The sequence below is a fragment of the Harpia harpyja genome, chromosome 4, assembly GCF_026419915.1.
Source record: "Harpia harpyja isolate bHarHar1 chromosome 4, bHarHar1 primary haplotype, whole genome shotgun sequence".
Lineage (NCBI taxonomy): Eukaryota > Metazoa > Chordata > Aves > Accipitriformes > Accipitridae > Harpia > Harpia harpyja.
The window spans coordinates 81,480,833-81,502,631 of NC_068943.1; the positions used below are offsets into that span (position 1 = coordinate 81,480,833).

At 59.5% G+C, this 21,799-nt stretch overlaps 2 protein-coding genes across 5 annotated transcripts; one reads left to right on the plus strand and one right to left on the minus strand.

Annotated features, from left to right (window-relative positions):
- Positions 1 to 42: 42 nt before the first annotated feature.
- Positions 43 to 16,142, minus strand: SMARCD2 (SWI/SNF related, matrix associated, actin dependent regulator of chromatin, subfamily d, member 2). 2 transcript variants are annotated; one of them, XM_052785066.1, is made up of 13 exons: positions 15,949 to 16,142; positions 7,958 to 8,142; positions 5,772 to 5,814; positions 5,056 to 5,178; positions 4,491 to 4,610; positions 4,224 to 4,319; positions 3,102 to 3,203; positions 2,657 to 2,818; positions 2,281 to 2,378; positions 1,844 to 1,979; positions 1,551 to 1,673; positions 1,356 to 1,457; positions 43 to 1,250 (listed from the first exon to the last, which is right to left on the minus strand). In XM_052785066.1, exons 1-13 carry the CDS (start codon positions 16,108 to 16,110, stop codon positions 1,197 to 1,199), a joined length of 1,506 nt encoding a protein of 501 aa, XP_052641026.1. In that variant the 5' UTR covers positions 16,111 to 16,142; the 3' UTR covers positions 43 to 1,196. The 2 variants fall into 2 exon arrangements, with proteins under 2 accessions (XP_052641026.1, XP_052641027.1); XM_052785067.1 differs by lacking the exon at positions 15,949 to 16,142 and adding an exon at positions 15,348 to 15,745.
- An 884-nt stretch (positions 16,143 to 17,026) lies between these two features.
- Positions 17,027 to 20,899, plus strand: LOC128140793 (zinc finger protein 629-like). 3 transcript variants are annotated; one of them, XM_052785062.1, is made up of 5 exons: positions 17,027 to 17,376; positions 17,679 to 17,833; positions 17,939 to 18,013; positions 18,522 to 18,752; positions 18,869 to 20,899. In XM_052785062.1, exons 4-5 carry the CDS (start codon positions 18,668 to 18,670, stop codon positions 20,173 to 20,175), a joined length of 1,392 nt encoding a protein of 463 aa, XP_052641022.1. In that variant the 5' UTR covers positions 17,027 to 17,376; positions 17,679 to 17,833; positions 17,939 to 18,013; positions 18,522 to 18,667; the 3' UTR covers positions 20,176 to 20,899. The 3 variants fall into 3 exon arrangements, with proteins under 3 accessions (XP_052641022.1, XP_052641020.1, XP_052641023.1); XM_052785063.1 differs by lacking the exon at positions 17,027 to 17,376 and adding an exon at positions 17,386 to 17,584; XM_052785060.1 differs by lacking the exon at positions 17,679 to 17,833.
- Positions 20,900 to 21,799: the final 900 nt, after the last annotated feature.

Consider the following 21,799-nt stretch of genomic DNA (forward strand, 5'->3'; position numbering starts at 1 on the left):
TGGGGGGAGGCTGCAGGACTCCAGCACACACACACAGGGAGCTGCTGCTAACTGGTTTTATTAGAAAATATCCAAAATAGACAAAAAATGGTTACACAAGAGGCAGAGCAGGCACCCCTGAGCCATACACCCTGGGAATATGTAAACGCCCCCCCCTCCCCTCTGCCTGTGACCACCCGGAGGAGGCAGAGCTGCTGCGGCCGGGCTGAGGAGCCTGTGGGCAGGGGGCCAGTGGGGTTAAGGCACTTCAGTGGGTCCGGTGGGTGGTGGCACCGTCCCCTCAGCCCCAGTGCTGTGGTCCCCTCCCTCCCCAGCATCTCCAGTTCTCTTGGTGCCCCACTGACTGGTGGGGTGTGCTCAGAGCCCAGTGACCCCGCTGCCCACAGGCTGCCGGGGGCAGAGCTACCCCCTCTGCCCCCCCTGACACCTCATATCGCTCACAAGATGAGTCGCTAATTATGTAAAACAGCAGGGAGGGTGGAGTAATCAACTGATTGTCAAAAACTTAATGCTAAAAAACTTGGTTACGTATAAAAAGAACAGCTTGGGCCGAGCCAGCCCTCTGAGAACACCACGAACCACTGCATAGATTGAGGCAATGAGTGCAGTAAGAGGAACTCAATATATTAATCAAATACAAACCCACTGTACAAAACGCTTCCTTTTTTTTATAAAACCTGTTCACAAAAATAGTGCAAAACGTCGGGCACCAGCAGGGGGGGGGCTGGCATTTGGAATGACAAAACTTTGGTTGAAGAGGGGCAGGGCTGGGCCTGCCTTCACGGCGGCTGGGCTCAGGGAGGGCTGGCAGGGCAGGCAGCGGCTCCTGGTCGGCACAGGCAGCTTTTCCCTGCTGGGCAGCAACTCCAGGAGGGCTTTTGGCCAGAGGAGGGGAGCGAGGAGGAGGGCTGCGGTCAGTGCTACGGGGAAGAGGCAAACGGCACAATGCAAAAGCAGGATGCGTTAATGCAGCAGAAGGGCTGCAGCGGGACTTTGGGGGGAACCGGGGGACCCTCCGCTGTGCTCTGCCTGTGGCTAGAGCTTCCCGGCCGAGGGGAGCCCAGGGGTGCGAGTGGCTCCGAATCCCTCCAGGCACGTAGGGTTTGTGCAAGTGCTGTATTTGATTCCAGTAAGAAGTACCGTCAGGCTCAGGCAGCAGGGAGAGGAGAAGGAGCTCCCGAGCCCCCGCTGGCCCCTTAGGTGAGGCGGATCCCAAGCACTTGTTCCAGTTCCTGCCGACGCTGCTGGACCTGGAGGAGATGAGGGCAGTCAGGCAGGGAGAAGGGCTGCCCCAGGGCCCCTCTGCTGCCATCCCAACCTGCTGCAGCACCCCATGGGCACAGCACGGAGCCCACCTTGGCGAAGATGTGTCTGCCCACAGCCTCCTGCGCCCAGGGCTGCTGGTAGAACTCGGCTCGCCGCTCCTCCTCGGGGTTCCCGATCACATCCGTTATGATCTGAGCAAAACGAGGTGGGGGTGACACGGGGTAAGCACCAGGGCCAGACCCCCCCTCAGCCCCTCACTCTGCCCAGCCACCCCAGGGTTTTACCTTGAGGTCCCTCCTCTGGGATTTGATCCATTCCTGGATGAAATCCTGCGGGTTGTTGCTGAAACTCAGCATGAAATCACGCTGCGTCTTCAGCTGGTTGATGGATTCAATGGTCTCGTGAATCTAGGGAGATGACAACGGGTGAGAGTGAGATGACAAGGGGCGAAAGGGAGCTGTCCTGTCCCCCTAGAACAGGACATGGCTGCCACCAAGCTCCCCCCAGCTCTGCAGTGCAGCCTTGAAGTGCCACCCTGCTGCCGGGCAGGGCTACCCCCTCACAGCGGTCCCTGCACCTTGGCATCCAGGGAGGCGATCTCCTGCTGGTTGGTGGTGGAAGCCAGGAAGTTGCTCATCTGAGCTTTCAGGGGATCGTCTACCTCCACATCGATGTCATAGCAGGCTGTCTTCTTCTGGTCATTGGGGTCCACGCTGGGAGGAAAGAGGGTGTTAGGGGGGGGATTTCCTCAGCTTCCACCCTGCTGTAGGGATGGATTGACTCCCTCGACAGCAAAACAAATACCCAACTGACTGCCCCAAGAAACCCCCAAATTTGACTCATTCTCCCCCTGCCAAGTGAGTTGTGCTCACTGCTGCTTTGGGCTGGAGACCTCGTAGCTCCTGCAGGTACTGCCCTCTTCTCCTGCACCCCACCAGGGAGACACCCTGCCCCTCCACCCCACAGAGCCCACCAGCCCCGGGGAATGCTCCCCAGTGCACTCTCCATCCCTACCTGATGGTGTGGTTGATGATGATGGGATCTGGGTGCTGCAGGAGCCCCGCCAGCTTCATGGGGATCTCAGAGAAGCGCATGCGGACGCAGTTGAAGATCTGGAGGGGCAAAGCAGAGCTTTTGCTGTCCATGGCAGGGCCTCCTTCCACCCGTCACAGAAAGGGCCAGGCAGGAGGGGGGGAATCACCCAGCCCTGGTTTGAGCATGGCAGGCTGATGGATGCAAGCCAGAGCCTGGGGAAGGGGCATAAATTGAGACCGGGCAGTCTGGAATGTCTATTGCAAGCCAGAAAAGATGCTGCTTCTGGCCTTACTGGGGGTGGGAAGGGTGCTCTCCTCCCAGCAAAGCATGCTGGTGCTCCGGGGCGAGGGCTGACCTGGCGGAAGTAGCGGTTGCAGTTGATGTACTCCTTCTCGTGACTGTCCTGCAGCTTGTTGTGCTTGATGTAGAGCCAGAGCGCCTGCATGATGCTGGCACGGGTCTGGGTGTGCACCCCAAGCAGGCGAGCCAGGCGAGGGTCCAGTTTGTACTGTGGTGGCTGCAGGGACACACAAAATGAAGGAGGTCTGTCTGGCACTTGGAAGGGCCCCTCCTCTGAGCACAGTGCCCCACACGGCCCTTGTATCACCGCAGGCTGCAGGGTCCATGCCTGGAGCTCTCTGTGCTCCTTTCTATCCCCACAGTCCCCCAACAGCCTCATACAAGGGCCTGCCCCAGCCCAGGCCCATTTGCCCCCCCTTGGACTGCCCCATACAGACGAGCCGCGCTGAAGGAAGGGCAGCAGGGCACAGTCAGCACCCACGCAGCCCCAGGGCCCCTACCTGGTGATCCAGCATGAGCAGCAGAGTGCATTTCACATTAACGTCACCAGGCCGCTTCACTTGGAAGCCGTCGGTCTCCTGGGTTGTGGGCAGCCGGTGCCACTACGAGATACCAAGGGGACACTGGTCAACTCCAGGACCATGAGAAGCCACCCGCTAAACAGGCTTTGTGTCTGCAGCCAGGAGCAGAGAGAGCTGGTGCTTGGGCTCTGTGCAGGGGTCTAGCAGAGGCAGAGCTGTCAGTTCCTGGGAGTCTGACCCCAGTGGGTTTCAGCCGAGAGCCTACCCAGTCCAACAGATACAGCTTGATGTGCTCCAGCCCAGAGGCGGATGGGACTTTGGATGGGCTGGGGGAGATACAGCCCTGAGCACTCGACATCAAGGGCTCAAACAGCTCCTGGAGTCAGTGAGGGATCAATCCTGCCTCAGCCACTGCAGGGGATGCGTATCAGAGCTGCTCACAAACCACCCTGCACGTGAACAGGATTCACCCCCACCACAGCAGGCACCACCACAGAAATAAGTGTTTCCTTGTGGGAAAAGCGTGAGCTGCGTGCAGGGAAAGTCTCCTCCAGGCAGGAGCACCCAAAAAGGCTCTGATCCCACTCACAGGCAGTGCTTAATCTCCCCGAGGACCTTCCAGCTACGCAGCGGGCTGAGAGGCAACAGTGCAGACCCTTCTTCCCATCTGGCCTTGGGATGTACAGATGAGCCTTTCTGTGGCATCATCACCTGTGCTGGGCCTCACTTTTGCAAATCTGTGGGTCCCAGGGCTGCCCAAGCTGCCTCTCAGAGCCGTGTCCTCGCTGCAGCCCCACACCTCTCAGCTCTAGCTGCGTATCTGTGGGTGTGAGGGGGTTAAGAGCCGAGCAGGCAGCAGTTGCTGCCAGGAGCCATCACACTGGCCACCAGCCAGTACCAGGGAAGAAAATGCAGCCGTAAACTTGAGCCTGGAAAGCACGGCAGTGTGGTCCCCCAAGGAAGGCTTGGCACCGCTCCCCGGCACCCAAAAGCACCTTGCTCAACCTCCTCTCATAGCGGGGACAGATGCTGGGCTGGGGAGCTGAGCACCCACAGGGTAAGCAGCAGACCCACAGCGTGGCCGGGAGCCTCTCATCTCACCTCCACCAGATGGTTGTCTGGCCCGTACAGCTCTTTGTCCAGCTCGATGACGAGGCTCTTGAAAAAGGAGGAGAACTTCCTCTTCTGCTTGCTCGGCTGCAAAACAGAGTGGGGGAGACTTGGCCTGACACTGCCAGCCACGGAGGGCCCCAGCCCAAACACTGTCTCCAGCACCCAGCAAGCAGAGGGTCGTATCCACTCCAGCCAAGCTCTCAGCACAGAGCACCAGTACTCCTCCCACCACTTCATCCCTGCCTGTATTCTTACATCCTCCAGCAGTTTGCCCTCCACTCGTAGCTCCCAGGAGGCCACGCGCTCACCACCCTCCCCTTCTTCTTTGGCTGGGGTGAAAGTGTTGGAGATGTAAATCCTCAGCTTCCGCTTTTGCTGTGGAATAGAATCATAGAATCGTTTAGGCTGGAAAGGACCTTTAACATCATCAAGTCCAACCATTAACCTAGCACTGCCAAGTCCACCACTAAACCATGTCCCTGAGCACCACATCTACACCTCTCTTAAATACCTCCAGGGATGGCGACTCAACCACCTCCCTGAGCAGCCTGGATTTCTGATACAAGCCAGGATGCTGTTGGCCTTCTTGGCCACCTGGGCACGCTGCCAGCTCACATTCAGCCGGCTGTTGGCCAGCACCCCCAGGTCCTTTTCTGCTGGGCAGCTTTCCAGCCACTCTTCCCCAAGCCTGTAGCGTTGCATGGGGTTAAAAATAGGAAAACAGAGAGGGAGGGATGCTTGGAGTGAGAGGGTGACCCACAGCAGCACCCACCTCGTAGCCCCCCACCCCATCCAGCTACTTGCCCTCACTGCCACGCACCGTCAGTGGTTTCTTAATGGCCTCCTGAATCTCCATCCTCTTCCGAGCGATGGTTTGGTCCAGCTTGCGCTCAAAGGCGAGGAGGTCCATGTAGGCCTGGGATTCTGGGACCAGTTCCCGGATCTGTCAAACAGAATTGATCAGTCCCTTGCATGCTGGGATGGGGCTGCATCCCCCACACCCGCCCCAGCAGCACTACTGGTGCTGAGCTGACACGGTAAGGAGTCACCATGTGATGAGTCCAGCACGACAGCACCAATTTCTCATTTTAAACAAAGACTACAGCCCTGCAAAGCTCTCCCTAAATCACAAAGCTGTACTGCAGACCTCAGTTTGGAGCCTGTCACTGTGCCCAGCAGCCTGCCTGGTGTCACAGGCAGGTAACACAACCCTGGATTGTCAAGAGGGACCCTCAGTAGAGGCTTAGGGTCCTCCTGGGGTCTCCACCCCAAGCCACTGCTGCTTCTTGCTTGCCCAAGTCCTGCTTGTCCAACTTGTGCACACCCCAAACCTCTCCCACCACCCAGAGAACGAGACAGAAATCTTCCAGGTTGGTTTGGGACCAAGCAGAAGTGACTGGCAGGCAGGATGTGGCCCAGTGAGATCCTCCTCCCCACGAGGACCTCATCACCCCAGCTGCCCTGCGAAGGCAGCATGGATGCACCACCCCCCTCCAGCAGCTCAGCTCCTTCCCCACGTACTGAGGCAGCACTCACCCTCTGCGGCAGGACCTTGTCAGCCATCTTCCTCCTTTTCACCCTGCAAAAAGCACAGAGACAGGGGGGAAAAAAAAAAAAAAATCATGCTGCAGCTCTTGCAAGACACCTTGCTGCATGCCTGGTGGGAAGCTGCTGCACATCCCATGCTTGGGCAGCGGTGAGTCTCAAGGGACAACACCGAGCTCTGTTTGTACACCAAGAGCCTGGTGGCTCTTTTGGCCCCATCCAGGCTCCAGGGAGAGGACTCACAGTGGCAGTGCCAGCTGCGTGCCACATGGATGGCTCAGTCCGAGCCAGGTGTTGAGGCTCCCACTGCAGTGAACAGGTCTGGGGGAGCAGGTCCCCTTTTGGGGCTACTCTGTGTGACAGAGCCTTTGGACTTGCAGGAGGAGAATAAAGAAAGGCTATAAGAGCACCTAGAGCACAAGCCCTTGGATCAGTGCAGGAAAGCAAATAAGTAAGAAAACATATTCCTGCGGGCAAGCCAAGGGAAGGAAATCCAGTCCCCGTGTCTGGTTTGCTGCTGCTTGCTAAAGGTGCTGCAGGGCAGGAGCAAGGCAAAGTTGCAGCTGCAGGCATGCTCCCATCTGCAGGACAGTGTTCCCGAGTTTTCTCTCTGGAAGTGGCCATCACATTCTCCCAGTGCTACAAACCAAAGCCCAGTTCTGGAAGCTCACTTAAAACCAGCTTAAACCAAACCAACCTTGTCACAGTGGGGCTGAAACCATCGTGGGTGGAGGAAGCAGAGGGGCCTCTAGAGCCACAGCACGGCTGCAGCCTTGCCCAGAGCCATTTTAGCTCTCTCCAAGCTTGTAGTAGTCTGTCAGACCACAGGGCCCTGGGCTCTCCTGCCCTCCCACATGCTGCAGGCTCCTGGCCCGCCCTCAGCCTGAGCCCACCCCAATGCCCCATTAAATTCAGACTTAATGCCTGCATACATGGGGAAATGCTCTGCTCCCATTCTGCTGCACACGTAAGAGACGGGGCAGAGTCCAGCAGGCAAAGGGAAGTCCCTTTCCCTTGGCAGCATGTGAAGCAGCAGGGCAGCAAACGTGGGTGTTCGTGCTGCCATCTCGAGGTGTCCAAGGCACACCGGCTGCCCCACGGCTGCTTGAGCAGGAGGACACGTTGGGAGGGCAGCCCTAGCTAAGATGGGTGTCAGAGCGCTTCTTTGAGCTCTTCTTGCCATATTAAATACTTCCTGCACTGCAGGGTTTGGCCACTCCATTAGGCACTGGGAGTTCCTGATCCCTTGATCCGCAGCCAGCTGGGAACAAGGATGCTCAACCAGCCGAGCACGGCTGATCCCATGCAGCCAGCCCCCAGGAATGGAGCTGCAGCCTTATCTGGCCGCTGACGTCCTTGCCTGGTGGTGAGCTGCCCCTTGTCCTTAATCCCCAGCTTGCTCTGGAGCACTGAAGGGATGCACAGGCGCTGTGCAGAGGCTGTGATGCCCTGCGGAGGGATCACGGAGCCAACTGAGCTGTCGGCCCTGCCACACAACTAGGGCAGGGAACAGGACCCGAGTATCCATTAGGACCAAGGGACCCTGCCCTGAGAAACAGCCTCCAGTAATCAAGAAGCCCTCTTGGAAAACAAACGGAGCGAAGGGATTAGCAGCGTTGTAAACAAGCGAGGAGCCGCTGGCAGAGCCCCATGGCTTGACAAGACCAGCCCCAACAAACAGTCCTACCGAGACCGCAGCTCTGGGGAGCATCTCTACAACCTGCCACCCCTGTCCCATTTCCACCCACGTCTGTGCCTGCCAGAGCCAGCACAAAAATGCCTGTGAGAAGGAAAAAGACCCCAAGGAGCTGGTGCTGGGGCCTCTGGCAAGCACAAGTGCAGGCAGGGAGGCTTTTTGGTTACTGGCATGGAGATCAGAGCACAGGGAAGCTGCAAGCTGAGTGATCTCTGCCCCCAACCCCACCCCCCCGTCATCGCAAAACATCCCAGCCCCGAGCTCTGGCAGGTTTCCCACCGCCAGCAGTGCCAGCTGAGGGGAAGCCTGCCGGCAAGCCAAGCAGGCTCCCGCCTCGCTGCAGGCAGCTCGCCCCTCTGCAGCAGGGCAGGGAGCTGTGGGTTTCTGCGGCGAAGCGCAACCAGGACCTAGTGGGTCAAACCGCCTGCCTCCAGCCTGCTGCGGGTGTCCGTCCTGGAGTGGGGGGGTGCTGGCCCCTTACCCTCTCCTCTGGGTGGCCAGTGGTGGCTGTGCCTGGGGGGTCAGCAGGCGCTTCCTGAAAGGGTCCATCATCGACTGCGGCAGGCCAGGTCTCATCGGAGAGGCTGCTCCGTAGGGGGGAGCTCCAGGTGGTCCCACCTGCAGCCCTGCCATGGGCATCCGGCTGCCGGGTGGCATTCCGGGGCGCTAGTGGGGAAGAAAAGAGAAAAAGCGTGTGCATTAAACACTGCCCTGCAAGAGGGCTTGACCTTTGCTGGGGACCAGCGGATGCCATCCGCCCTCTCGCTTTTTCCCTGGGAGAGATTTCTGGGGTCGTACCCTGCTCTGCGGTGCAGGCGAGTGACAGGGAAAGGAGAAGGGAAGGACGTCAGGAGCTGCAGCCTTCCTTGCTGCAGGAAGAGTGACAGGAAAGTAGAACCAGGATGAGCAGAAGCCACTGACCACAGGGGAAGCCCGGGCCTGCCAGCCGGCACAGAGCCAAAGCCATGTGTGGCCCTGAGCCACCACCACGCAGCAGGAGACATCGGACATGGTGCATCACAAGGTCCCATCACGAGGGTCATTGCCTGCAAAGCCTTCCCCCTGGGGACATCAAGGACTGCGGCGTGGGTTGTGCCGTGGGTTCCTCTCCAGAAAGCAGCAGTGCTGGCAGACGCAATGCCTGGGAGGGGAGCAGGGCAATCCCACTTCCTAACGGCACTGGTCATGAGGCTGGCAGGCAGGCAGGAAGACGAGCTCCCGGGCGCAGGGGATGGAGGCAAGAGCTCACCCCCTGCCGGCATGCCAGCTCCCATCCTTCCACCTCCAGGGACCCAGAAAGGGCATTGACGAGCCATGACGCAAAACCTAGCCACTCCTCCAAGGGGTCCCAACCCAGGGCAGCACTCACAGCCCCTCCGCATGCTCTGGAGCAGAGCAGTTTGGCAAGCCAGCACCCACACTGCTGGCTCACAGGTGCCACCAGGTCTACACCCCACACATCCCTCCCAGAGCCCTCGACAATTGGTCACAGCACCCCACAACCTGCCAGTCGCCCCTACGTGCTCCAGCCTGCTTCATCAACAGTCTGAGCCAACAGCCTCCCGGGATCCTTTGATCCTCAAGCTGCCTGCTGCCAAGATGTGAGGCTGGGAGAGCCACCAAGCCAGCAGAGCAACATTTCTCCCCTGCTGCAGGCTCCTCAATGTGCCAGGACATCCCCCACAGCTCCCTCCCACCGCCCTGCCAGGGCACATGGCTGTGCCATGGAAGAGAGCTAACAAAGCCAACTCGTTATCCCAACAAGCCCAGCAAGGCAACACTGTAAGTTGATGAGCTTATCTGCATACAGGCATTAATTTCAGCATAAATCCTGGGTGCAGGAGGGCTTGCAGCACAAGATCACCACCGGCAGCCTGCCTGTCCTCTGCAGGTTTTACAGGCAGGCTCAGAGCTGCGGCAGGGGGGTTGCTTTGATGGCAGCTGGAGCCAAAACACACTCACCTCCTCCCCAAAAAGCTGGTAAACAGAAACCCAAGAGCTTGAGTTGCTCCCGCTCTGGAGCCCAAGGTCATGGGTGTCTCTGCAAGTGGGAGATCCCGAAAACACACCAAGTGCTGCACTGAGAAGCGTATTGCAGCTGGGAGGTCAAGCAGCAGCAGGCCACAGGATTAGTGCCGCACGTGGAAGTTCAAAAACACGCACACGAAGCACGGGCTGAGCCCGTTACACAACCAAATACTGTCTCCACTTTGCTCACCCTTCTTTTTAAGCAGCACTTCCAGAGCCTGAGCTCACTAACCTGCCTTTGCTACAAGGCACAAGCCTGTTTCTTCCTCCTAACAGCCCCCAGATGTTTCTCTCCTTTTGATCAGCCACATTTGCGCAACTCCTCGTGACAAGCGGGACTGCGCCGGCATCGCCAAGAGCCGACCACAGCCAGCAGCACCTCCACTTTTGCCAAAAACCACAAGGCAAGAACCCAGTTTCTCCAGGTTTATCAAGAAATCCTCCATGGCAGGGCTGGGAGGAGAGGCAGCACCAAGATCCACACCCTTTGCAACATTAAAAAACACAGGTACTGAGTAAATACTGTTTGCCAGTACAGTGTGGCTACAGGAGGACCACGCTCCCATAACCATGCTGACTCACCTGCAAGGGCTTCTGGAGAACAGATAAGCCATGAGAGGAAGCTGTGAAACTTTTAATCAGAAATTCAGGAGCCCCAAGAAAAGCTGCGTAGTGCCAATGCTGCAAGCAGTCACCTGCAGCTCCCTAGAGCCACCAAGAACATGGAGAAGACAGATGGCTTTCAGGGAAACCCCTGCCCCCGGGTGTTTCTCAAGCCCACATGGAAGACAGTGATCAGTGCCACAGGGAAACTGGTCTGAAGGTCAGGGAGGTTACCTACGTGACAATGTATGACAACCCAACCCCTTCCCTACACGCACCAACGGGGGAATGCTGTCAGCAGTTTGCTTGGACTAAGAGGTGACGGGGCTATGGCCAGCTCCCGTCCTTTGGCCAGGGCGATTCTCACCACTGCCATGCCCAGAGGTCTCTCCTACCTCCCTCTGCGGGTCACATTTCTGATCTTCCTTGAAATGAGAGATTTGGAGGCTGGCTGAAGTTGGCTGAGAGAGTCTCTGACAGCTCCACATCAGCGATAGCACCTTGTGCAAGTTCTCCTGCTTGTCCATCTGCTCTTAGGAGGGTGAGAGACTGCTCAGTTGCAAGAAGAGGAGGCAGGGAGAGATTCAGCGCAAGGATGAATGGATCGGTCATACTTAAGACTTTAACGTCACCTCCACAAACATCTGAGAACCATCAGCCACAGCTAAGCTGCCAGGGGAGTGAGTTCCAGCCCACCAGGGACCTGCATTTGATCACTTGGACAAGCAAGAAAAGGGAAGGCAGAATTCTCCACGCAGATGTTTTTTTTCCCCTCAGTTTACCCTCAAGGTTAGCAAATTGCTAACGGAGAAGCCTCTCGGCAAAGCAGGGCCAGCCTCTGCCTTGTGCTCAACCAGTGACTGCATCCCTATCCGGGGGAGCCTCAGCCCCCTCGCCTCCTGCCCGAAGGCTGCAGGCTCCTAAGACTCGACTCACGCAAGCATGGCGCAGTCTTAAATCTCTGGCTAAGCCATGAAGCAGCATTACAGCCCTGGCGGGGTGAAGCCTGCCTCCATCCCTTTTCGGAAGCCCTGGAAATTAGCAGGATACAAGAGGGCTTAAATTCAGGAAATTTTATTAGACCAGCTCAAACCAAGGAGACCTTCCTTAACTCGTTCCTGTCTAACACCCCTTGTCCCTCTGCCCACCCCCCTTCACCCAGGGCAGGGCAGCGCTGCTGCCCCATCCCCTCCGGCTACTGCCTTGTCCTCCCCTCCCTGCCCCACCACCCCTGCCAGTGGGGCGGACAAAGGGCAAACCTTGCAAGCTCAGCTCCGAGGAAAAAGCTGGACGTCGTCCAGCCTTCCCCGCGGAGAGCGAGCGAAGCCGTTTGGAAACGGGACAGAAAACAGCTTGTTTCTGTTCCCTGCCAAAGCCGAAGGAACGAATGGGGCTGGCTGCGGTTTAGCGGTTCATCCCAGGTCAACGCACAGGCCACTTGCGTTTGGGGAGCTCTGTTGAGAGTCAGCTTCAGCTGAATCCAACAGGAGGCTGGAAGGCTTCCTGACGGACGTTCACTGGCATGACAGAAGCCTCCCTGCTTGCCAAAGGCCCCCTTCTTGAGGAAGGGCAGGCCAGAAATCGGGAGGCTGGTAGCAGAAAGGAGAAACAAGGGGAGCAATAAATAGCACGATGGATCTGCAAGAAGAAGCTGGGCTGGAGAGCTAGCTTGAAGAAAAGCAGCATTTCAGAAAACAGCTCAAGAGCCTCTCTTCATCTTCCTTCCAAGACTGCAGCTCTTCCCTGCATGTCCCCAACGAGGGGGAAAGGCTCTTCCCGATGCATGTCCTGTTTTGCTCCATCCAGAAAGGCGTGATCCAACTTTGTACATACTAACAGTCAGCGAGCGAGAGCCCACATGCATCCTCGCCTGGGGCTTTGGGAGCAGAGCCCTGGACAGATGCCAGGCAACAATAGCTCTTCCTGCAAGTTCCCCCCCGCATGCCCGGATGGCAGCACTTCCCATTAGGACAGACGCAGAAGCAAACGCTGTTCAAACAGGATTTGAGCTCCACGCCAAGCTGGTCTCAAGGACAGCTTGGCTGCCTAAAGCCACCGCTCAGCTCAGGGCTTCGCATGGATCGGGACCAACCAAGCTCTCCCCAGCACACCCCAAAAGGGTGCTCTTCCCCTCTTTGTTCGCTCTTATCTGTGAGCAAATCTCTCTTGGGAGGGTGCCAGGAAGAGCCTGGGTTCATGCTGGTGGAGATCTTCATCCAGGAGGTGGTGTTATCTAGATGCCATTGCACGCTGCAAGCTCTCATGCAGCACCTTACCCCCAGCAAGCCCCTAAACTGCCCCAAAGCAGTTTGGAAGACTTCCCGCTTGGAAGACCTGCCATATTTTGATACGCGAGAAGCTCCAGGAGTCAGATCGCTTCTCAGCTAAAAACAGTAGATGAGGAAGAATTAAATCAAAGAGAGAAGGGCAAAGCAACAGGCAAAGACACCAAGGAAATTTAGGACACGTGCTGGCAACGTTTCAAGCACTAGCGGAGATGTCTGGGTCCAGACAAACCCGCCTGTCTGCGGCCTCACATCTGAAGCCGCAGATGGTACAGGTCAGAGAAAGGAAAGGTCACAGGGCTTCAAATCATAACATGGGTGTTAATGCAAGCAGGAACAAGGAACAAAGGTGTTGGGTTCCCGCTTGAAAGAGAAACTCTGGCAGCTGCTAACACAGCATGGAGGCACACACGGGAAGACCAAAGATAGTGCCTGGCATAAAACGCTGCCTTTGGCACTGCTGCCATGCTAAACTGCCCAGGGAACAGCTCTGAGAGCTCCCAAGAAGGTCCTGTGGAGGAAGATGGATTGAGAGCCTTCAACAGCAAGTTCTGGAGTTGTTTTCCACTTAGAACTTCTCTGTCACATTTCCCCAGGAGAAACAAAGGGTGCCATGGTCTCCGCTGTTGCCTTCCTCCCTCTTGCACCAAGACAGCGTTCATCTGCTTTGTATCATCACTTAAATTAACTCGAGGCCCAGTCTATGATGAAACCTGCCTGGGAAACCATCTCCCTTGGGAAGGGTGGGGTCACCCAGCCCAAGCAGCATCACAGCTTACTGGGCAGCTTTCTGGTACAGCTCCAGCCCTGGCTGTTGTCCCCAGGCCCCTTTCAAGCCAAACCCAATTACCCGATGAGCAGGAACACTGTTTTCCTCTGCTCCCAAGAAGATCGGGTGGATCTCTCCCGTGCTGCACTACACCCTCTCTAACACGTCCAGGCCACCCCATCTTTCACCTGGCTCCATACCAGCAACCCACACTTCTCTGGCTCCTCCATCCCAGCTGCCTGCATGGGTTTCTCCATGAAGCACAACTCTGTTTTCCTTCACACTGCTGCCTGCCCAAGGACGGGATCACGGAGCTGCAGCTGCATCGAGGATTAGGATTTGCTTGGACTGCAGCAGCTCTCCTGTCCCACAGAAACCAGGCTCTTTCTTGCCAGCAAGTGCCAGTGAAACCCTTTTAATGGGGCACCTAATGAATGCTGCTTTTTGCCACATCTGTGCACCAGCAAAGCATCAGCATGGGGTAACTGGGGCCGGAGCACTACTTTGCACAGTCTCACCTCCACCACACAGAGCCAAGCCTGCTCCCTGCCACAGTGTCAATCTGATAACATGGAAAAAAACTGTCCTAAGCCTGAAACTAGCACTGCCACAGTGTCAATCTGATAACATGGGAAAAAACTGTCCTAAGCCCGAAACAAGCACCTGAATAAACAGAAGAAAGGCTCCTTTTCGCTGAATTTACACTAGCCAGCACAACCTGGATGCTAGGGGCTGGGACTCAGCCTCGGCAGATGTGCCGCCACCAGCACAGGGACAGGGGCTCTGCCTGCAGACCCACCACCAAGCAGCCTGACAGCTCAGCTGATCAACCTCCTCCTGGAAAAATCCCCCGCCTTCCTGCTCTAGGCACAGCATCGGCACCTGGCTGCTCTGGAAACATCAGCTCCCCAAAGGGTCCCAAATGGAACTCCCAAAGGGAGTCATCCTCTTGAATTCCCTGCTTGAGCTGCCAGTAAATAACCAGCAGGCATGGAAGGATGTCAAAAGGATGAGCATATGTTTAATAATCCAGTGATTAAAGAGCCCCTAAGCACTCGTTGGCGTGGATAAGGCCTGTTGTGTCTCCTAGTGCCCAAATAACGAAGTTCTTCATTAAGCCAGGGCATAACAGAGCAGAGAAGTCCTCTGGGTACAGCAGAGATGGCCGCTGAGAGGGGAGGGGCTGCTTTCCCCAGCCTGGGAATTGCAAAACAAAGGGCAGACCCTCTGGATCATACCCGCTCTCCCCTCCCACATGCAGGCAGCCCTGCCAGCAAGCTGCCAGCCAGATGCAGCTTGCGGTCAGACGTGAGGCACAGCACTCGCCACCAGCCCCAGGGCTCGACCAGCCCTGCTGACCCAGCCAACTCCTGCACTGGCTTGCCAATGCCAGATACCGTGGTGACATACACTCGGTGTACATCACCCTACGCTGGCCGTGTGCTCCCAACACCTGCTACCGTTACGGTGTTACGGCCAGCAACGGGGGGGAAAAAGTAAGCATATGTTAGCCTGTTTGCCCACAGCGGTGAGTGGCTCCTGGCTGCTCCCGTCACGCTCTGGCTCCCCGGCTGGGTTTTGCAACCTGCTGCACGGAAGGTCAGGGCAAACGCCTGAGCGCCGGCTCGGCCCAAAACACCTCTGAGTCGAGTTACCATCGATTCATGCTCAGACTGGCCTTGCTGCGCCATCTCAGTTTTCAGTGCTAGGGTTTTTGGTGGTTTTAAGGCTACAGGGGGAAGTTGTTTCTTGTCTTGTATTAGTGAAGCTTACAAACTGGAAATTCCCTCAGCTTGATTTATTTCTTAAGTTTTAATTCATGCAAATAAGGCAGCAGCTCTGGAGGAGGCGATCAGCGGTGGATGAGAACGTGTTGCACAACTGGGCTCCTCCATTTCAAGCCTGCCTGCAAGACTGTGCTTTACACCAGAAACCTAATAACCAAAATAATCACCCTGCGCATAAGAGCAAACCGACACGCCGCGTGTGCAAGGGGGAGGAGGAAACTTTAGCGTCCGTCAGAATATACTTCTTATAAGAGATTTTCAGGCTGGAAAATGAGTGATTTCTTTTGCTTTTTGAGGGCTGGTCCCTGTTCACACTTACTTTCCCCCAACGTCAGCACGCGCCTGTTCTCCTCACCCGTCACTCAACCATCTCCCCAGATTCTTCTTGAAGATACGCACCCGCAACGCCAAACAGTTACCTCCACCTTTGCCAAAGACGCAGATAAACAGGTTTCAAGGCAGCTCCGTGCGATGGGAAATGGCTGCGGAGCCGGAGCCGGGCGCAGGGCCTTGGCCGTGAGGGACTCACGCTTCCTCCGCTCCGGTCCCCGTCGGGGTCTCACCGGATCCCGGGGTCAGGACGGTCACCGACCATCGCTGCGGCGGAGGGGACGAGCTCGGCGACGCTGCTGTAACTTTTACCGAGTTTTTTTTTTTTTTTTGAGAGGGTGGAAAGCGAGAGCACGGGAAGAGGGAGTGCGTGGAGGTAACCTAACTAAAAACGCCTGGAAAAGAACGTTATCCGGGATTTAAGGCGGGGGGTACCGCTGGAGGCTGGCCTCCCGGGTGAGGGACACCCCGGGGGGATTTCGGGAGCCGGCGGAGGCCCGGCAGCCGCTGCCCCGGCCCTGCGCCGCAGGGAAGGCCCCAACGACCCACCCAGCGCCCTCCACCCCCGGGCGGCTGGGCCCTGAGGGGGATGCTCCGCGACCCCCCCCCCACCCTCCCCTCACACCGACCGCCTCCCCCCCCCCGCCCCCCCATCCCGACGCCGCCTCACCTGGTACTGCGCGGCGGCCGGGCCCATGGGGCGGTAGCCCGGGGCGGCGGCAGCGGCCGGAGCCGGGCTGGGGCCCCGTAGGATGGCGGGACCGGGCCCGGGGGGAGGCGGGGCGGCAGCGGGGGGCAGCGGGCTGAGCGGGAAGGCGCCGCGGCCGGCCATGGCGGGCGGGGGGGGGGGGAAGGAGGGGGGGGGCGGCCCCCGCCCGCGGTGTTTACTCGGAAGCGGCGGCGGCGCCCGGAGACGGAGTCAGCGCGCTGCGCCCACTGGCCCCTCCCCCCGGAACGCTCCACCCCCACCCCACCCCCCGCCGCGCCGTGCCCCCGCCCCCCCGGGGTACAGCCCCCGCCCCCTCCGCGCAAAGGCTCCGCCCCCACTCCGGGCGGAGCCCCGCCTCCCCGAGGCGGAGCGCACGTGTGTGGGCGTGGGCGTGGGTGTGGGCGGGCGTGGGTTTGAGGGTGGCTGCGTTTGCCTTGGGTGTGCAGGCGCGAGGGGGTGAACGTCCGCGTGTCTGTGCAGGTGTGCGTGGGCTGAAGGCGCGCGGGCGTGGGGCGTGCCGGTGCGTGGGTGCGCGGGCGCGAGGGCGTGAAGGTGTGTTTGTGTGAGCAGGCACGCGCGCGGGGCGCCCGCGCTTGCACGCGCGGAGGCCCGCACGAGCAGCCCCTTGCGTGCGCAGACGCGGGTGTGCAGGCGCACACCTGCGCGGGCACGCGGGTGTCGCGGCACGCGCGTTCGCGCGCGAAGCGTGTGCAGGTGCACGCGTGTGCGGGTGCGAGGGTCTGGGCGGCGGGTCCGTGTTGGCGCGGGGGAAGGGGGGGGGCTGGCACACGCGTGTGCAAGCGAGCGCACCCGGGGCGGGGGGCGGCGGGTGGGCGGCAGGACCCGGGGGAGCCCCGCCGGGGCAGCGCCGGTACCGCGGCGCGGCCGCTAGGGGTCGCCGCAGGGCCGGGCCCGGCGCGGCAGCCCGCTCCGCCCGGCGCTGCCGGCGCTTCCTGGGGCGACGGCGGGAGCCCCCGGGGGACTCCCGGGAGCCCCCGGCCCGGTCCGCTCCGCCCCGCCGGGGCCGCCAGGTGCGGCAGCGGCAGCGGCCGGCGGGGGCGAGCGGGGCCGGCGCGGGAGCGGTGGGCCCGGCGCCGCCGTGATGCGCCGCGCTCGGGGCGGGGAGGCTCCCGGCGCGGTGCCGGGCCCGCCTGTCCCTTGCCCGCAGCTCGGCCCTCGGCGAGCCGGGCTGGGGCCGGGCTGGAGCAGGGCTTAGCGTGGGGCAGGGCAGGAGCAGGGCCCGGTGCGAGGCAGGGTGGAGCAGCCCGCTGCGGGATGCACCGGTGTGAACGGCAATCCCTTCCCTCGCAGGCGCAGGGAGGCCGGGAGCGGGGCCCCGCGAGCCCCACGGCGCGATGCAGGACGGCTACGAGTCGGTCATCTCCCTGGGTAAGGACCCTGCAGCGGCGGCACCGGCCGGGCTTTGGCCCCCGCAGCCCTGCCTGTCCGGCTGGAGCTCCTCGAGCAAAAGGCCCCATTGTGCCTCTGCGCTTTCGGACCGCGGCGGTGACCCTGACATCCCTTCTCGGGACTTCGGGCTGGGCTGGGGTGTAAACCCCCCTCCTTGTCACTGCGACCCTCAGTCCTGCAGGGACAGGTCAGCTCAGCCACCGCAACCGTGTCCCAGCTCCCTTCTACCGAGGAGAGCGGCCGGGGCCGGCCTCAGCGTGTGTCATTTGTCCCTTCCACAGTGTCACGGGTAGGCGTCACCTCTGGGGAGCCAGAACGAGATGCTCAGAGAAATGTACCCATAGCTGGGGATCGTCTCGGGGTTTTGCGGGGACTGCTGCTGGCTCGAGGAGGGGGCTGATCTCGCACTGAAGCAGAGGAGGAGGCTTCTGTGGAGGTTTTATTTTTGCTGTCCTGCTTCCTTTCACGGGGTTGTAGCTGGGGAGGAGAAACCTTTGTAATTTCTGTGCGTGTTCCTAATCCCTGCTCTGTTTTCTGCTAGCGGAAGAGATCGCCATCAGCTGGCCTCGGATAGCTGCCCTGGCTGAGCCCCCCAGGCGCCAAAGTTTGCTGCATGGTGAGTTAGTTGGCAGAAGGGACGCGATGGCAGTTATCCATGTTTTGTGCCTGTTCTCGGCCTCTCATGGGCATTTCAGAGGACAGCACTGCCATTTTCACAGCCCAAAGCAGGCCCGGGTGTCTTAAAGACTGCAGGCTCCCATACAGAGCTGGGGCAAGTTAATAAATCTCTGCCAAAACTTGCCTCTGTTCTGCCTAGCAGAGATGTGTTATACCATGCTTGGGGAACGACAGCCTCTGCCCTGTCCTGAGCTGCCTCTGCAGCTCCTGGCGCTCGTGGTGGGGATGAGCAAGGAAAAAATCTTTCTTTGTTTACTGTCACGTGGCGTTTTGTTCCCGTACCACAGTCCTGTTGTCACTGGCGTGCCCTGAGCCTGGCTGTCTCAGAGCTGCCGGTGGCTGGGGACAGGGAGGTGACAGCCCCGTGGAGGGGTGACCCACCTGAGGAGCAGCAGGAGCTCTTGTGTTAGCATCACTTTCCTAGCATCTCCTCCAATGCTTTGCAGATGCAGACCTAGAGCCTCCCCAGGGGCAGCCGGAGCTGCCACACGGTCTGGCAACAACCCCCTCGTGCCTGGGGCCGTCTTTGCCCGATTTCCAGAAGCAGCTGAAGGCCATCCTGCAAACCATCGGCCGGAGCCAGGTGGAGAAGATGCTGCAGGAGCTGATGGAGGAGCAGAAGCAGGAAGGGAGAGTACGGCGGTGCCGGAGGGCTGTGAAGGGCCCCAGAGGCAGAGGTAAGAGCTGGCAGAGCAGAGATGCCCCGGAGCAGCTGGCATGGCAGCAGACTGCTGTGGGTTTCCTCTCGGCCCTCCTTCCCCCTAAGCAGTGTGTTCCTCTCTCTCTGTTCTAGCGGGCAGTGGGACTGAGATGGTGACGGAAGAGATACATCCTTGGGATGGCAATGCCGTGACAGCGGGTGCATGGGGCATCTTCTCAGGGGTGACAGCGGGGAGCGTCCCCCAGAGTTCGGAGCAGGACGCAGCCCAGGCATGCCAGCAAGGCCCTGATGGGGCACCGGAGAGCCCCTCAACAGGCCCCCCCAGCACATTGGCTTGTGGGGAAGCCGTCAGGACAGCCAGAGATATCCCAGGCCCCCTGAAACCTCGGTCGGAGGAGCCAGACCAAGGTCCCTGGTCTGGGTGGAAGGAGGACTGCAGTGGGCAGGGCGATGCCCCCCCAAAAGCTGGTGGAGCGCTGGAGGAGATGCTCCATGGTTGCGCGGACGGTGAAGAGCTCTCTGCCTCGCCACGGACCCCCCTGCTTGGTGTGGAGGCTGCCAGATGTCTCCTGCCGTGGGCAGAGCTGGCCCTCCAGCCCTGGCCCGTGGGGAGGCCGTGCAAGTGCCTGGCTTCTGGGAGGTGTACAGGGCCGGCATCCCCCGTCCTCCCCCAGCACAGAACCCCCTGCGAGTGCCCAGCCCACGGGCGCCGCGTCCGCCTCGGCGCCGGGCTGGCCAGGCACCAGCGTACCCCAGTGACCGCCAAAGGCATCCGGCCCCAGGGCTCCCGTGTGGCTTGCAGACGGCGTGGCAGCCGCCGGGGCCGCCCGGCCGAGGTGCCCCTGGGCTGGACAAGCAGCCCAGTGGCTGTGGTTTCCCCTCTGCCGGCCGGGAGCCGCCAGTGTTATCTCTGCGCCGAGTGCGGCAAAGGCTTCACGCAGCGCTCGGCCCTCAGCAAGCACCGGCGCATCCACTCGGGCGAGCGGCCGCACCAGTGCGGGGACTGCGGCAAGCGATTCCTGCAGCGCTCTGACCTTACCATCCATCAGCGCCGGCACACGGGCGAGCGGCCCTACGGCTGCCCTGAGTGCGGGCGACGCTTCAGCGTCAGCTCCAACCTGGCCAAGCATCGCCGAGCCCACCTGGGCCAACGTCCCTTCCCCTGCCCCAGCTGCGGCAAAGCCTTCACCCAGCGCTCCGAGCTGGTCATCCACCAGCGCCTGCACACCGGCGAGCGGCCCTACTGCTGCCCGCTCTGCGCCAAGTGCTTCAGCCGCCGTTCACACCTCACCCGCCACCAGCGCACCCATGGACCTCGGCCCCCTGCCGCCCCCCACCCTGACCGGGGGCACGGCCTGGAGCTGGGGGGCACAGCCCGGGACCTCTCACGGTCCCTGTCCCCTCTGCCTCGGGTAGTCCCCCAGCCCTTGCAGCCTTGAGTGCCACCGCTCGGCCCCGGGGGCTTTCTCTGCTCCTACCTGGTCAGGTAGAGGCCACCTGAGGTGGGATGAGGTTTGCTGCCCCTCTGGGCCTCGGCTCGGCCCCTCTCTTTTCCTTTCCCCCCAGCTCTGGCTCTGAGACCCTCAGCTGCAGCTGACCCACTCCGTTTTCTTGCTTTTTGCATCCTTTTTTTCTCCTTTTTTCCCCTCTCCCGCCTTGCTGCTCCATTTCCATCACCAGAATCTTGCGGCCACTGACCCTCTTGACGAGGCAGATGCATCCCCCCTTCCCTCTTTGCCACCACTGCTTTTTGGCCAGGTAAGACACAAGCGCTCAGCCTTGTTCCCCAGTGACCTGCCCCAGCAAGCCCTGGGGTGGCAGGATGCCTGCCTGTGCCCAGTTCAACCAATTTGGCTGCCCAGGCAGGGACCAGGACGAGAGCGGAGCTCTGCCTCCTTTCTCCCAGCAAGCTGCTTGCAGAAAAATGTGTGGTGCTGTGGGGTGCTCCTGTCCCCCCCAAGTGTGTTGGGTACTGGACCGGGGCCGGACTGCGGAGCATCCCTGCGTCTCGCTGTTCTGGGTTCATTTTTTGGGAGCAAGAAGCGGTGGAGGACGTGCTGTGATGGGGAAAGTGATGCCCATGCCATCCCACAGACGGGATGCAAAGGAGACTTTTTATCTTCTGGCGTTCAATTAGGAGTAATAAAGTAGAAGTTTTGCAGATCTTCAGCTGAAGTCGCAAGTGAAAATGGGCACCTCAAGGGGGATGGGGTCTTCCCGCAGCTCCCAGCCCCGCTGTGGTGTGGGGGACCCCACGGCCGATCACGGGTTGGCCTAAAAATGCTACAGCCCCTTGGTGTGGGGTTGGGGCTGCATTCGTGGATATCAGATCCAATGAGCAGGGGTAAGGGCAGGGCTACCTGGGGCATCCCTCCACATGGGGATGTGTCGTGGTTTAACCCCTGCCAGCAGGTAAGCACCACGCAGCTGCTCACTCGCTTCCCCCCTACCCGGAGGGATGGGGGAGAGAATCGGGAAAAAAGTAAAACTCATGGGTTGAGATAAGAACAGTTTAACAGGACAGAGAGGAAATAAATAATAATGATAATAAAATGACAATAATAATAAAAAGATTGGAATATACAAAACAAGTAATGCACAATGCAATTGCTCACCACTCACTGACTGACGCCTAGTCAGTTCCTGAGCAGTGATCTGCACCCGCTGGGCCAACTCCCCCCAGTTTATATACTGGGCATGACATCACATGGTATGGAATATCCCTTTGGCCAGTTTGGGCCAGCTGTCCTGGCTGTGTCCCCTCCCAAATCCTTGTGCCCCTCCAGCCTTCTTGCTGGCTGGGCGTGAGAAGCTGAAAAAATCCTTGACTGAGTGTAAACACTACTTAGCAACAACTGAAAACATCAGTGCATTATCAACATTATTCTCATACTAAACCCAAAACATAACACTATACCAGCCACTAGGAAGAAAATTAACTCTATCCCAGCCAAAACCAGGACAGGACGTGGGTGCTGGCTCTGAACTGGGGTGCATGGGGGTTCTCTGGAGGAGCTTACTGCATCTGCAAACCACCCTGTGTCTTGCCAGCTTGCCCACCGT

Excerpts from the sequence above, each read along its gene's own strand:
- LOC128140793 (XM_052785060.1), top strand. The coding sequence starts at position 17,343 with ATGCAGGACGGCTACGAGTCGGTCATCTCCCTGG. Across the intron at positions 17,377-17,938 it reads CGAGTCGGTCATCTCCCTGG|CGGAAGAGATCGCCATCAGC; the intron begins GTAAGGACCCTG and ends GTTTTCTGCTAG. Across the intron at positions 18,014-18,521 it reads GCGCCAAAGTTTGCTGCATG|ATGCAGACCTAGAGCCTCCC; the intron begins GTGAGTTAGTTG and ends AATGCTTTGCAG.
- SMARCD2 (XM_052785066.1), bottom strand. The coding sequence starts at position 16,110 with ATGGCCGGCCGCGGCGCCTTCCCGCTCAGCCCGCTGCCCCCCGCTGCC. Across the intron at positions 5,179-5,771 it reads ACAAGGTCCTGCCGCAGAGG|ATCCGGGAACTGGTCCCAGA; the intron begins GTGAGTGCTGCC and ends TCTGTTTGACAG. Across the intron at positions 4,320-4,490 it reads AGGGCAAACTGCTGGAGGAT|CCGAGCAAGCAGAAGAGGAA; the intron begins GTAAGAATACAG and ends TCTGTTTTGCAG.